Source organism: Syngnathus floridae, chromosome 8 (assembly GCF_059516105.1).
Source record: "Syngnathus floridae isolate MCC-2025c chromosome 8, RoL_Sflo_1.0, whole genome shotgun sequence".
Taxonomy (NCBI): Eukaryota; Metazoa; Chordata; class Actinopteri; order Syngnathiformes; family Syngnathidae; genus Syngnathus; species Syngnathus floridae.
In genome coordinates, this window is record NC_142420.1 from 15,475,107 (window position 1) to 15,488,985 (window position 13,879).

At 46.1% G+C, this 13,879-nt stretch overlaps 1 protein-coding gene across 11 annotated transcripts in view; it reads left to right on the forward strand.

The window, feature by feature from the left end:
* LOC148394684 (homeobox protein PKNOX1-like) overlaps nucleotides 1-13,879 on the forward strand; it is an 83,256-nt gene that overhangs the window by 64,997 nt on the left and 4,380 nt on the right. For all 11 annotated transcript variants that reach the window (XM_088382769.1, XM_088382771.1, XM_088382770.1 and 8 more), the window contains 2 exons: nucleotides 8,620-8,748; nucleotides 8,825-8,901. In XM_088382769.1, coding sequence (XP_088238895.1) covers nucleotides 8,620-8,748; nucleotides 8,825-8,901 — 206 coding nt within the window. The remainder of the gene's footprint in view (nucleotides 1-8,619; nucleotides 8,749-8,824; nucleotides 8,902-13,879) is intronic.

Consider the following 13,879-nt stretch of genomic DNA (forward strand, 5'->3'; position numbering starts at 1 on the left):
ACAGACACCTAGAGAAGCCACGGAGCACGGTGAGGATCATGTTCTTCGACTTCTCCAGCGCATTCAATACCATCAAGCCATCACTGCTGGCAGACAAACTAGCGGTGATGGGTGTAGAAGACTCCCTGACAGCCTGGATCCACAACCACCTGACAGACAGACGACAGTACATTAGATTGCTGGGCTGTCAGTCTGAGGTGGTGGTATGTAACACCGATGCCCCCCAAGGAACTGTCCTGGCACCGTTTCTCTTCATCGTCTACACCTCCAACTTCCAATTCAGCTCCCACCAGTGCCACCTACAGAAAGAAGTTCGCTGATGACTCCTCTATTGTGGGCTATATCACAGACGACAGGGAGGAGGAGTACAAGGCCCTGGCGGAGAACTTTGTGAAGTGGTGCGACACCAACCACCTTCTGCTCAACATCAGCAAAACCAAGGAGTTGGTGGTGGATTTTAGGAGGAAGAGAGGGACCTCAGCCCCTATCACCATCAAGGGAGTGGAAGTTGAAAGAGTGGACTCCTACAGATACCTGGGGGTACACTTTAACAACAAACTGGACTGGACTGACATCACCGAGGCTCTTATCAGGAAGGGGCAGAGCAGGATGTTTTTCCTTGGAAGGCTGAGGTCGTTTAATGTTTGTAATAGGCTACTGAAAATGTTTTATCAGTCAGTGGTCTCCAGTGTCCTGTTCTTTGCCGGGGTCTGCTGGGGAGGCAACATCTGTGCCAGGGACGCGACCAGGCTGAACAAGCTCGTGAAGAAGGCCAGCGCTGTGGTGGGGACCGGGTTGGACAGCCTGGAGTTGGTGGTCGAACAGAGGATGGGGAAAAAACTGGCGTTCATGTTGGCCAATCCCTCCCATCCACTGCCCATCGAGCTGACGGGGATGAGAGAAGTCAAAGAGATTTGGACAGTCGTTTATTCCAGCTGCACTCCGACTCTACAATCAGGCCCGCAGGTGCGGGGAGACCTGGAGCTAGAGACTTGGGACTTTTTATCTGCACATGATGCACTTTAGTAAACTACCAGCTTGCACTGCATGTTATTACACCAGCAGTGTGTTATATTTATTGCATTGTGAACTCTGTTTTTCTGCTTGTCTTCCTCTTTTTAAATGTCATGAGCTGGTTGACAACTGATTTTTCCCAGAGGGGACAATAAAGGTTTCAATCAACCAATCAATGAGGTGGCTCAGGCATCTCATTAGGATGCCTCCTAGACGCCTTCTGGGCAAGTCCCACCAGCAGAAGACCCCGGGGACGACCCAGGACGCGCTGGAGAGACTGTCTCTCGGCTGGCCTGCGAATGCCTTGGGATCCCCGGGGATGAGCTGGACGAAGTGGCTGGGAAGAGGGAAGTTTGGGCGTCCCTCCTTTAAAGCTGCTGCCCCCGTGACCCGACCCTGGATAAGTGGTTGAAGATGGATGGATGGATGGATGGATGGATGGATGGATGGATGGATGGATGGATGGATGGATGGATGGATGGATGAGGAACTAATAGTGTGGCTGCTATAGTTATGATTGGGTTCGTGACGTTGACATTGAGCCAATACTTCAAATCTAATTTAAGTAATGGTCAGACATAGCAGAAGTATACGGTAGTACTTCTCCATTTGATGGGGCCAAGCCTTGGGAAAGTACCAAATCTAAAGCATTACCATTTTTATGCATCACTACATTTCTTGCCTGTGTAAAACCAAAAGCATAGATTATTGTGTGAAACGCCGCAGTAAGTGGTTTTGCTAGGAGATTCATATAGATTGAAGTCACCCATAATTAGGGGGACTGTAAATAACTGCATGATAAAACGACAACAAGGCTGGGGATTTCGCGACAAGAATTTCAAATGTTTTAAAGGCTAAATGTAACACTTCTGAAGGATAATTTAATAAATATTTACCATAAATTACTTCAATGGCCCAGTTGGTTCGACTGCAAGAGCTGAGTGAGTGTTCAAATGAGACATATATATATGAATTATATTGCCGGCTTTAGTGAAAAAAAAACATAGGAAAATATAATCAGTTTGAACCACATAACCAATAAAACATAGGAAAATATAATCCGTTTGAACACACATAGAAAACAAATTGTTCACATTCTCAATACATCATCACCAATACACATTTACAAATTAGTCGAAAGTCCAGAAAATTATATCAATTTAAAAATCCCAGGATGTCAACAACTCAGGGCCTACCACACCGGTGAGTGCGGCAGAAGGCATCCAAAGTGTCTGTCTTTTTTGTTTTAGATCCAACTGGGAAGGCTCGCCATCGATCCAAGCGAATCCATTGGAATGAAAATCCAAAATAAAAAGGGAAACAAAAAAAACAATATCCGTGAGATAGCTAACAGTAACGGCTGATCGCCGAACAATCGCATCAAAGGATATCACAATGTCAAAACGGCTGATCACCGAACAATCACATCAAAGGATATCACAATATCAAAGCAATAGCGATATCAAAAATAAATATAAAAAAGATTCACAATCTGTTGTACTATCTTTTTTATCGATTTCTCTCACTGTGTGCCGTTATCCGCTCCGTCCTAGCCTCGGCCTACCCGTTCCCTCTCAAATCACCCACTCTCACGGTAGGAGGAGGGACGAGCAGTTCGATAGGCTGAGGTATCACGTGCTTCCGTTTTTTTCTCGGATTTTGATAGGCTAAATACTAATCACTCCATCTCATGAGGGTTACATCAAGGTCTTAGATCAGATTAAAAAATAAGAGCTACGAGGACGTGCGTCATGAGAGCTCACAAAGTTTGGAGGCGAGGCCTCATTAAGTGGCTGCGAATTATTTGGTTTTAACCAGGTTTCACAAAGACGAATCAGATGAAGGTTATGGTCTCTGATCAAATAATTAACTAGTAGGGCTTTTGCGGAAAGTGGTCTCATAAAACCTGGTTTCAATCTAGTTGGCTGAAATTATTTACCAGTGGAGGATTTCTAACCCAAATATTCATAGGATTACATTGTCTGAATTCCGCATTGCATTTGAAATGACTATTTTCGCGGTGGGAGGTGACGACCGTAAGAATCTAATAGTTATTTGTCGGCACACGCGTATTGCTATTCGGAGCGAGCACTGTGTCATCAATGAGACCTGTCTGGGAAGTATGCCAAAAAAGAGGAATTCTGTTCCAAAATGAAACGTGTGGATTAGGAGAAAACTCCGCAAGCACGTGAAGAAAATACACACACTCATAAAACGCTTGCAGAGTTGAACAAAAACACACTGTATACCATTGACAAAGTGTAACTAACGGGGCAGGATGACCAAGTGCGACACAAACAGTGTTTATTGGATGTTAAAGGGAAAAGGGAAAGAGACAGGAGCGGGTGCACCAAGGAAGCAGCGTTTGAGTGGAGAGCAGCAGACAGCCGGTGGTGAGCGGGTGAACGGTGTCGCTGAACCAGACTCGTCCCAGGCGAGTGGTGATTGAGAGCAGGCAGACAGTCGAACTTGACAGAGAGCGAAGCAGAATAAGCAAATAGGGTCATGGTCACCCCTCCGTGAGTTGTCACCTTATCGTGGTGGAGGGGTTTGTATGCCCCAATGATCCTAGGAGCCATGTTGTCTGGGGCTTCATGCCCCTGGTAGTGTTACCCATGGCAAAAGGGTCCTAGGTGAGGGGTCAGACAAAGCACGGCTCACAAAACCCCTTATGACGATTAAGAAAATTTGACTTAGTTTTCCCTCGCCTGGACGCAGGTCGCTGGGGCCCCCCTCTGGATTCAGGCCTGGAGGTGAGGCTCGAAGGCGAGCGTCTGGTGTCCGGGCCTTCACCCATGGGGCCCGGCCGGGCACAGCCCGAAAAGTAAACGTGGGTCCCCCTTCCCAGGGGCTCACCATCTGTGGGAGGGGCCAATGGGTTCGGGTGCAGTGTAAGCTAGACGGCGGCCAAAGGCAGGGACCTTGGCGGTCCGATCCCCGGCTGCAGAAGCTGGCTCATGGGACATGGAACGTCACCTCTCTGGCTGGAAAGGAGCCGAGCTGGTGTGCAAGGCAGACAAGTTCCGACTAGACATAGTCGGACTTGCCTCCACACACAGTTTGGGTTCCGGTACAAGCCCTCTCGAGAGGGACTGGACTCTCTTCTACTCTGGAGTTGCCCACGGTGAGAGGCATCGAGCAAGTATGGGTATACTTATTGGCCCCCAGCTGGGCGCCTGCACATTGAAATTCACCCCGGTGAACGAGAGGGTAGCCTCCCTCCACCTTCGGGTGGGGGGACGCGTCCCTACTGTTGTTTGTGTCTATGCACCAAACAGCAGCTCAGAGGACCCACCCCTTTTGGAGTCCCTGGAGGAAGTGGTGGAGAGTGCTCCTTCTGGGGACTCCATCGTTCTACTGGGTGACTTCAATGCTCACGTGGGCAATGACAGTGAGACCTGGAGGGGCGTGAGTGAAAGAAACGGACCCCCCGATCTGAACCCGAGTGGTCTTCTATTATTGGACTTCTGTGCTCGACACGGATTGTCAATACTGAACACCATGTTCAAACATAAGGGTGTCCATGTGCGCACTTCGCACCATGACACCCTAGGCCGCAGTTCGATGATCGACTTTGTAGTCGTGTCATTGGATTTGCGGCCGCATGTTTTGGACACTCGGGTGAAGAGAAGGGGCGGAGCTGTCAACTGATCACCACCTGGTGGTGGGTTGGCTCCGATAGTTGGGGAAGATGCCGGTCCGACCTGGCAGACCCAAACGTACTGTGAGGGTCTGCTGGGAACGTCTGGCAGAATCCCCTGTCAGGAAGAGCTTCAACTCCCACCTCCGACAGAGCTTTTCCCATGTCCCGGAAGAGGCGGGGGACATTGAGTCCGAGTGGACCGTGTTACATGCCTCCATTATTGAGGCAGCCAACCGGAGCTGTGGCCGTATGCTGCCTGTTGTGGCGGCAATCCCCGAACCCGCTGGTGGACACCAACACTAAGGAATGCCATCAAGCTGAAGAAGGAGTCCTATCAGGCCGTTTTGGCCTGCGGGACTCTGGAGTCAGCTGACAGGTACTGGATGGCCAAGCGGAACGCGGCTTCGGCGGTTGCTGAGGAAAACCCGGGTATGGGAGGAGTTTGGCGAGGATATGGAGAATGACGGCTTCGAGGAAATTCTGATCCACCAGCCAGCGTCTCAGGAGGGGGAAGCAGTGCACCATCAACCCTGTTTACAGTGGAGATGGTGTGCTGCTGACCTCGACTCGGGACGTCGTGAGTCGGTGGGGAGAATACTTTGAAGACCTCCTCAATTCCACCTACATGCCTTCCATTGTGGAAGCAGGGCCTGGAGACTCTGAAGCGGACTCTCCAATCTCTAGGGTCGAAGTCACTGAGGTAGATAAAAAACTCCTCGGGGGCAAGGCCCCAGGGGTGGATGAGATCCGCCCGGAGTTCTTAAAGGCTCTGGATGTTGTGGGGCTGTCATGGCCGACACGTCTCTACAACATTGCGTGGACATAGGGGACAGTGCCTCTGGATTGGCAGACTGGGATGGTGGTTCCCCTCTTTAAGACGGGTGACCGGAGGGTGTGTTCCAATTACAGGGGAATCACACTCCTCAGCCTCCCTGGTAAGGTCTATTCAGGGGTGCTGGAGAGGAGGGTCCGTCAGGAGGTCGAACCTCGGATTGAGGAGGAGCACTGTGGCTTTCATCCTGGCCGTGGAACAGTGGACTAGCTCTACATCCTCGGCAGGATCCTCGAGGGGGCGTGGGAGTTCGCTCAACCAGTCCACATTTGCTTTGTGGACTTGGAGAAGCCGTTTGACCGTGTCCCTTGGGAAGTTCTGTGGAGGGTGCTTCGGGAGTACGGGGTGCCGAGCCAACTGATAAGGGCGGTTTGTATCACCGATGCCAGAGTTTGGTCCGCATTTCCGGCAGTAAGTCGGATTCGTTCCCAGTGAGGGTTGGACTCTGCCAAGGCTGCCTTTTGTCACCGATTCTGTTAATAATTTTTATGGAAAGAATTTCTAGGCGCAGCTGAGGCATTGAGGGTGTTTGGTTTGGGGACCTCAGCGTTGCGTCTCTACTTTTTGCAGACGAGGTGGTGCTGTTGGCTTCTTCAGGCCGTGATCTCCAGCTCTCACTGGAGCGGTTCGCAGCCGAGTGTGAAGCGGTCGGGATGAGGGTCAGCACGTCCAAATCCGAGTCCATGGTCCTCGGTCGGAAAAGGGTGGAATGCCCTCTCCGGATCGGGGATGAGATCCTTCCCCAAGTGGAGGAGTTCAAGTATCTTGGGGTCTTGTTCACGAGTGAGGGCAGGATGGAGCGCAAGATCGACAGGCGGATCGGTGCAGCGTCTGCAGTAATGCGGACTCTGTACCGGTCTGTCATGGTAAAGAGAGAGCTGAGCCAAAAGGCAAAGCTCTCAATTTACCGGACGATCTAGGCTCCTACCCTCACCTATGGTCACAAGCTATGGGTCGTGACCGAAAGAACGAGATCCCAGATAAAAGCGGCCGAAATGAGTTTCCTCCGCAGGGTGTCTGGGCTCTCCCTTAGAGATAAGGTGAGAAGCTCAGTCATCCGGGAGAGGCTCGGAATAGAGCAGTTGAGAGGAGCCAGATGAGGCAGCTCGGGCATCTCATCAGGATGCCTCCTGGACGCCTCCCTGGGGAAGTGTTCCAGGCATTTCCCACCGGTAGGAGACCCCCGTGGACGACCCAGGACGCACTGGAGAGACTATGTCTCTCCGTTGGCCTGGGAATGTCTTGGGATCCCCCGGGATGAGCTGGATGAGTCTGGGAGTCCCTCCTAAAGGTGCTGCCCCCACGACCCGACCCTGGATAAGCGGAAGAAAATGGATGGATGGATGGATGGATGGATGGATGGATGGATGAATGGATGGATGGATGGATGGATGGATGGATGGATCATGGTCAGAAACAGTCGGACAGGCAAGTGAGATAGGCAACAGGAGTCGGGAGGCAACGAGAGCAGGAACAGCGAGTAACACGGGACGAACTGACCAAATGTGACTGGAGAAGTGCGCTTAATTAAGTAGACATCTTGATGAGCAGGTGATGCACAACAGTTGTGGGCAATGAGTGCTGATTACTGCAAAGCAATGTGCGTCACGGAGGATAACAGGTCGAGAGGAGCAATAGCAGATGGACAGAGCTATCCAAGGTGCTGATGGTGCGGACATATGACACAAAGCAAGTAAACGTTGGTAACACATAACTAAAGCCGCCATCACTCTGACATTATGGGAGCAAGTAAAACTTGACAGGATGTTCGGTATTCACTTAAGTCAGTTTACATGCCTGTACTCTGCATTATAACTACATTTGTGTCTATTTCTTGTGTAGTATGTGTAGGACAATTTTGGAAACTGTCAAAATATCGCAGCTGAATTCGTTGTCATTGCAAACGTATCCACTGTATCTTATACTTGCTCCAGATGCTGTATCTCTCTTACCGTCCACAAGTTACACAGCCTGTATTCCAGGTTGATGCATGTAGTGCAAATCCATATAGAAAATACATTTTTTTGTTCATTCTCACTACGGCAGTAAACAGTTTTTCGCTTTAGATCAGTATTTACTGCATCTCAAAATGTTATCTGTCATTATATAACAGTGGTTCTTAACCTGGGTTCAATCGAACCTTAGGGGTTCGGTGAGTCGGTCTCAGGGGTTCGGCAGAGCCTCCATTGTGGAGGTCCGAACACACTTTATTTATCGTGTAAATACGTGATAGCGCATATCTGAACTGGTTTCACAAAGGCACACTGATTTGCAGGTATGTAATTTGTTGTGAGTTCATACATTGTGTTGGTTTTGTTCTTTGAACAAGGTGAAGATCATGCACGGCTCATTTTGTGCACCAGTAAAAGATATCTGTTTTGAATTAGATTTTTTGTTTTCTTTCACTAAGGAGGGTTTCGGTGAATTGTCTATTGTTATTGATTTGTTTTTTTTAAATATTGTTTTTTAAAGCTCACATTCCCCCTTGTCTACTATTACTAAATACTATTATTGAATACAAATATTTTTACGGCATATTACCTGTATGCATCTTCTACTTACATTTGTTTCAGATAAAGGCTTTATAAAGTACTGTATACATTAAACAAAAAGCTCACTGTTGCTAGTTATGATAAAGTGTACAAACTTTACAATATACCCAGACATGTCACAATCTAAACGTAATGCTGATAAACATAGTTTTTATTCCAAATACGATACTTAGAGATGATGCTATTGAAGGCGTAAAAAACACAAAGCATTAAACAACTTGTTGGCAGTCAATACAATAATGCTGGGAGGTAATGAAGTCAACCACTTTCTTCTTTTTACTAGCCATTAGAAAAATCTGAAATAACTTAACATCTGTTTTTCAATTCAGCAACTGAGTTTAACCAAGGCAGAAGGATTTTAAACACTATTGAATGTTTTCTTTTTAATTCCACTAAAGTATGACATCAAAATAAGATGGCATTCTTCATACCACATTGTTTCCATCAGGAGGTGTTGACATTTTTGTACCTTAGTTGGAGCAAAATCCTAAAACATCTTGCACGTTTCATATGAACATTTGAAATGCAAGTCACAATTGTATAGTCGTTCTTGGCTAACCCAATCTCTGTTCGCTCAGGTCCAACTGCGATTTCACCAGGACTTAAACCTCTTCAATCATGATGACAGCTCAACTAAAAACAAACGTGGCGTTCTACCCAAGCATGCAACAAATGTCATGCGCTCATGGCTTTTTCAGCACATTGGGGTGAGTCTGTTTGTCAGGTCATTTGTATATCATGGAATACCAAAACAACAAAAATGTCTCCCCCTTTCATCTGTAGCATCCTTATCCAACAGAGGATGAAAAGAAACAGATCGCCAGTCAGACAAATCTGACACTTCTTCAGGTCAATAACTGGTGAGTAAAGTTCCTCCTTAGTCCCACAAATGGGCTTCTCTCTCATCTACGTACTTGTTTTTTTAACAAGTTTGTGTATTCGATGAATTTTAACGTAAGATAGTATGTCTGACAATGTTGGTTTGCACATGTCTCTCGAGAGATATGAGAAATGTGGCCTAATGACTGCAGTTTCATAATACTACTATATTAAATACATAAAGTAATGTTCAGAATAATAATTGTGCTATGTGCTGAAAAATATTCCAGGTTTTGATTATGTTTTTATAGTTACAAACAAGGTACCAGGAGATTCTTACAAATCCAACAGGACCAAGTGTTTAAGATATGCAGACTCTTAAGGCTGTGAAATTGGGCTATTAGTAAGAAAAAGTAGAAAAGAGGGTGTTCACAACAATAGTAGTTTCTGTTGTTGATCCTAGAAACTTTACTACTCATGCACTGGATGGAGGTCTCCAATTTCATTGTACTATGTAGAATGACAATAAAGGTTTTCTGATTCTGATTCTTAACAAAACTATATTTAAGGCAAACTTCTTTTTTTAGCAATCCTGTAAATCACGAAACTACAAACGTGCGCGTGTGTCTGTGTCTTTGTGTGTGCATGCTTGCGTGTGTGCGCATGTGTGTGTGAATATATGTGTTTTCACAAAATCAAGGTTATGTCGCATAGATTAATTTCAAGTTATCGACAAAAAGAGCTTGTTTGGAGAGTGAAGATTTTGAGATTCCTGCAAAAATAACCTCTTTTTTTTTTAAAAATTTCAACAGCCCAAAATTGAAAATCATTGTCAAAGTTTAGGAAAATAAGTGATTAGTACACAAAGTGCCTTGTAACGAAGGACAGCTGACAGCGTAGGTTAGCGTGTCTCAGTAACTTACCTTTTCCCAGATTTCCTCGCCTCGTCATTTCATAAATGAGAACCAATGAAAATAGAAATACACCCTGATGTGACTGCAACACAAAATCAAACAGCAGACAAACACACATCAAAGTACATTGCGCAGTGACTAAGCAAACTACTATCCCAAATTCGTTGTATATCATTGTACAATGACAATAAATTCATTCTATTCTATTCTACTGCTTGTTTACAACCGGCAGTATGCCAGCCAAGCATTTCTCAATAACCTGCCTTAAAATAACCTGGAGTTCCTCGCCTCCTCGCAAATTATTCGTATGTAAATGTAATGTAAATAATGTAATGTTTTAATCACTTGATGTTTTCATGCGTATTTGGATTCACGCATAAATATCCTATTTAAAAGTATGTTGGTGACCTTTCCTGTACAATCTGTAAATTGTTGTGTTTGAATGCAAAAAAGTGTTGAGCCATTATTATTTTCTTTGTGGTGAAATGCATTTGAGACATAATTTCCATGAAAAAGTATCAATAAACTTTCAAATGATTAAATCACTGAGATACAGTTGTACCTCTACTTATGAATCTAATTTGTTCCGCGGTCACGTTTGTAAGTAGAAAAGTAGAAGCAAGATTGCCTATAGGAGTCAATGTAAAAGGAAATAATGCATGCTGGACTATCCCAAAAGTCACACTTTTTGCCCTATTACTCTGTGTAAAATACACATACACACGTATTGGCCCGAATATAAGACTGAAAAAGTGGGGGTCGTCTTACATTCAGGGTCTAAACATTATACCCATTCACAACGCTAGATGGCGCCAGATATCTTTAAAGCGAATGCTGAACTTAACTCCCCAAGCCAAAGCAAACTCCTGTCACATAGAAGAAAAATAAAAATAGCGGTAGCACGAAGAAGTAAAATAAAAGTTAGCGGTAAGAAAGAAAAGAGAAGAAAATAAGAGATAACAGACAATGGAGAAACGTAGCGCCAATCTGGAGAAAAGTGGGTCGAAGAACGGCCAGGTTAACCAGCAGCTGAGGAGAAGTTATGATGCAAACATAACAGTGATAAATGAGGCAGAGTCTTCAAAGAATTACAAAGCGGCTGTGAAATTTGGTTTCTCAGCGTGTAGTGTACGGAGATGGAGAGCTCAAAAAGATTGCCTAAAATGCTCACAATCAGAGAAAAGCTTTCTGTGGTCCTCAGAGCGGCCGCTTTCAAGAGCTCGACAGAAGGGTGTGCGCGTACGTAGATGAGAAACGAAAGGACGGGATGCCCATCAGCAGAGCTGTCATTCAGTTCAAGGCCGTGGAAATAGCCAGAGCTAAACATACCCACCGCTGACTTTAAAGCAAGCCTCGGCCGGTGTAAAAGAATGATACGGCGTAACGGACTAACGCTGCGACGCAGAACAAGTCTAGCCCAGCGTTCAGATATTAAGATGCGATAGACAGTTTTTGCATGATTTGAAGGAGGCAAAATAACATGCATTTTCTCTCGAATATACTGTTATCGTCATTTGTTTCAGATGTACTGTAATTATTTTCTGTATAAAAATTAAATTTGGTGTTCAAAAAGTATTTTTTTCAAACTTGAGTATTGAAAAAGAGGGGGTCGTCTTATATTTGGGCAGATACGGTACTCTGGCACACTGGCCATACTCCCTCGCGAGCATGCCTTCGCCATTCTTCTTGATGATTTCGAGTTTCATACAATAGTCTTCGGAGATATACTCAACACACTTTTACACTGCCAACCCGCCGAACAGGGAATGGCCGAGCAAAGGAGACAGGTGTGGGTGGGTGGTTCGGAAGTAGAAATTTTATGCAAAAAAATTTGATGAAAAAAAAATCAGGAGACTCTGGTTCGTATCTTGAGAAGTTCGTAAGCATAGGCGTTCGATAAGTAGAGGTATCACTGTGTGTATAACGTGTATATACTATACACGTGTGTGTGTGTGCGCGTGCGTGCGTGCGTGCGTGTATATATATATATATATATATATATATATATGGGCGAGATGCGAGAACAAGGATCTGTTGGAATGCTACTACTCCAGCAACCCGAGCGAGAGGGGTTACATGCGGAGAATGCGGGAACAATGGCAACTTCGATACCCACAGTCAACACTATCAGCCAAGCAACTAGTAGCTCAATGTTCCAATATCCATAAACGGCACCTGCTATCACAGCTCGAGATTGATGAGATACAACACAAATGCCATAGCGAAGGTCAACCAGAGCACCAGGTCAGAGACGAGTTAAATCCATGTACAAGTCCAGAGGTTGGGTACGAAACCCCAATAAGCACAATCAAGCTGAACGAGGCAGCAACTGACCTGAAGAACAAGATCATGGTGAGAATGAATGCTCGGGAACCTAGATACACACTGCAGAGGCTAAGTGAAGTACCCTCAGAAAGTCTCCTAGAAGATGTGAATGCAGCACTGACAACAATTCCTACGGCTACCATCACTGAAACCAATGAGCTGATATACACCTCAGCAGCAGTGATCCTAGAAATTCTTGGCTACAAGAAGAATGACCATATGCGACCACAACAGTGCCCACCATGGAAGAGAAGGCTGGAGGCCAAAATCAAGATAGGACGGAGAGAAGTGAGCCAAATGACAGAGGCCCAGAAAGGTGCAATGAAAAAGCAAGTTCCCAAGAAATACAGCCAGATGCCCATACCTGAAGCACTCGAAACTGCCAAACAAAGACTCCAAGCCTTGGCCAGCCGCCTAAAGAGGTACACAAGAGAGAATGAAGCCAGACGAATAAACAGGTTGTTCACAACACAACCAGCGAAAGTGTACGCTCAGTGGCAGGGGAATAATAGCAGAGCAGACCCACCAAGGCTGGAAACTGAACAGTACTGGAAGGATATATGGGAGCGGGAGGCATCACATAAGAAGGATGCACAGTGGCTGGTGGCTCTGAGAAAGGACCACAGCAAGCTCCCTGAACAGAACCCAGTAACCATCACAGTGGCAGATATCCAGAGAAGAGTCTCAGGAATGAAAAACTGGACAGCACCAGGCCCTGACATGATCCACAGCTACTGGCTCAAGAAACTTACAACTCTCCATGAGCGCCTGGCAGCACAAATGAACCAGCTGCTAAGGGATGGGACTCACCCTGAATGGCTAACCCAAGGGCGTACGATCCTGATCCAGAAGGACCCTTCAAAGGGTACAGTCCCATCCAACTACCGGCCAATCACCTGCCTCTCCACAACATGGAAGCTGATGTCGGGCATAATATCAGCTAAGATCAGCGGGCACATGGATCAATACATGAGCACTGCTCAGAAAGGGATTGGTAAAAATACCAGAGGAGCAAAACATCAACTCCTGGTGGATAGAACAGTCACCCAAGACTGCAGAACCAGACGTACCATCCTGAGCACTGCCTGGATTGATTACAAGAAAGCATATTACAATGCCACATACTTGGATCACTGAATGCTTGAGGCTGTACAACATCAATGTGACTCTGAGAACCTTCATCGCCAACTCGATGAAACAGTGGAAAACCACACTTGAAGCCAATGGCAAGCCACTTGCACACGTTACCATCAAATGTGGTATATACCAAGGAGATGCTCTGTCCCCAATGGTGTTCTGTATAGGACTGAACCCCCTCAGCCAAATAATCAATAAGACGGGCTATGGATACCAACTCAGGAATGGGGCCACCATCAGCCACCTCCTCTACATGGATGACATAAAGCTGTACGCTAAGAACGAGCGGGACATTGACTCCCTGATCCACACTACCAGGATCTACAGCTCTGACATCGGAATGTCATTCGGACTTGAGAAATGTGGCCGCATGGTGACTAAAAGAGGAAAGGTAATCCACACAGAGGGGGTCTCACTCCCAGAAGGAACATTAGCAGACATTGAGGACACCTACAAATACCTTGGAATTTCACAGGCAAATGGCAACCTTGACGAGGAAACAAGGAAAGCAGCCACAGCCATATACCTCCATCGAGTAAGGCAAGTCCTAAGAAGTCAGCTCAACGGCAAGAACAAGTCCCTAGCCATTAACAGCTACGCCCTACCAGTAATCAGATACCCTGCAGGAATCATACGGTGGCCA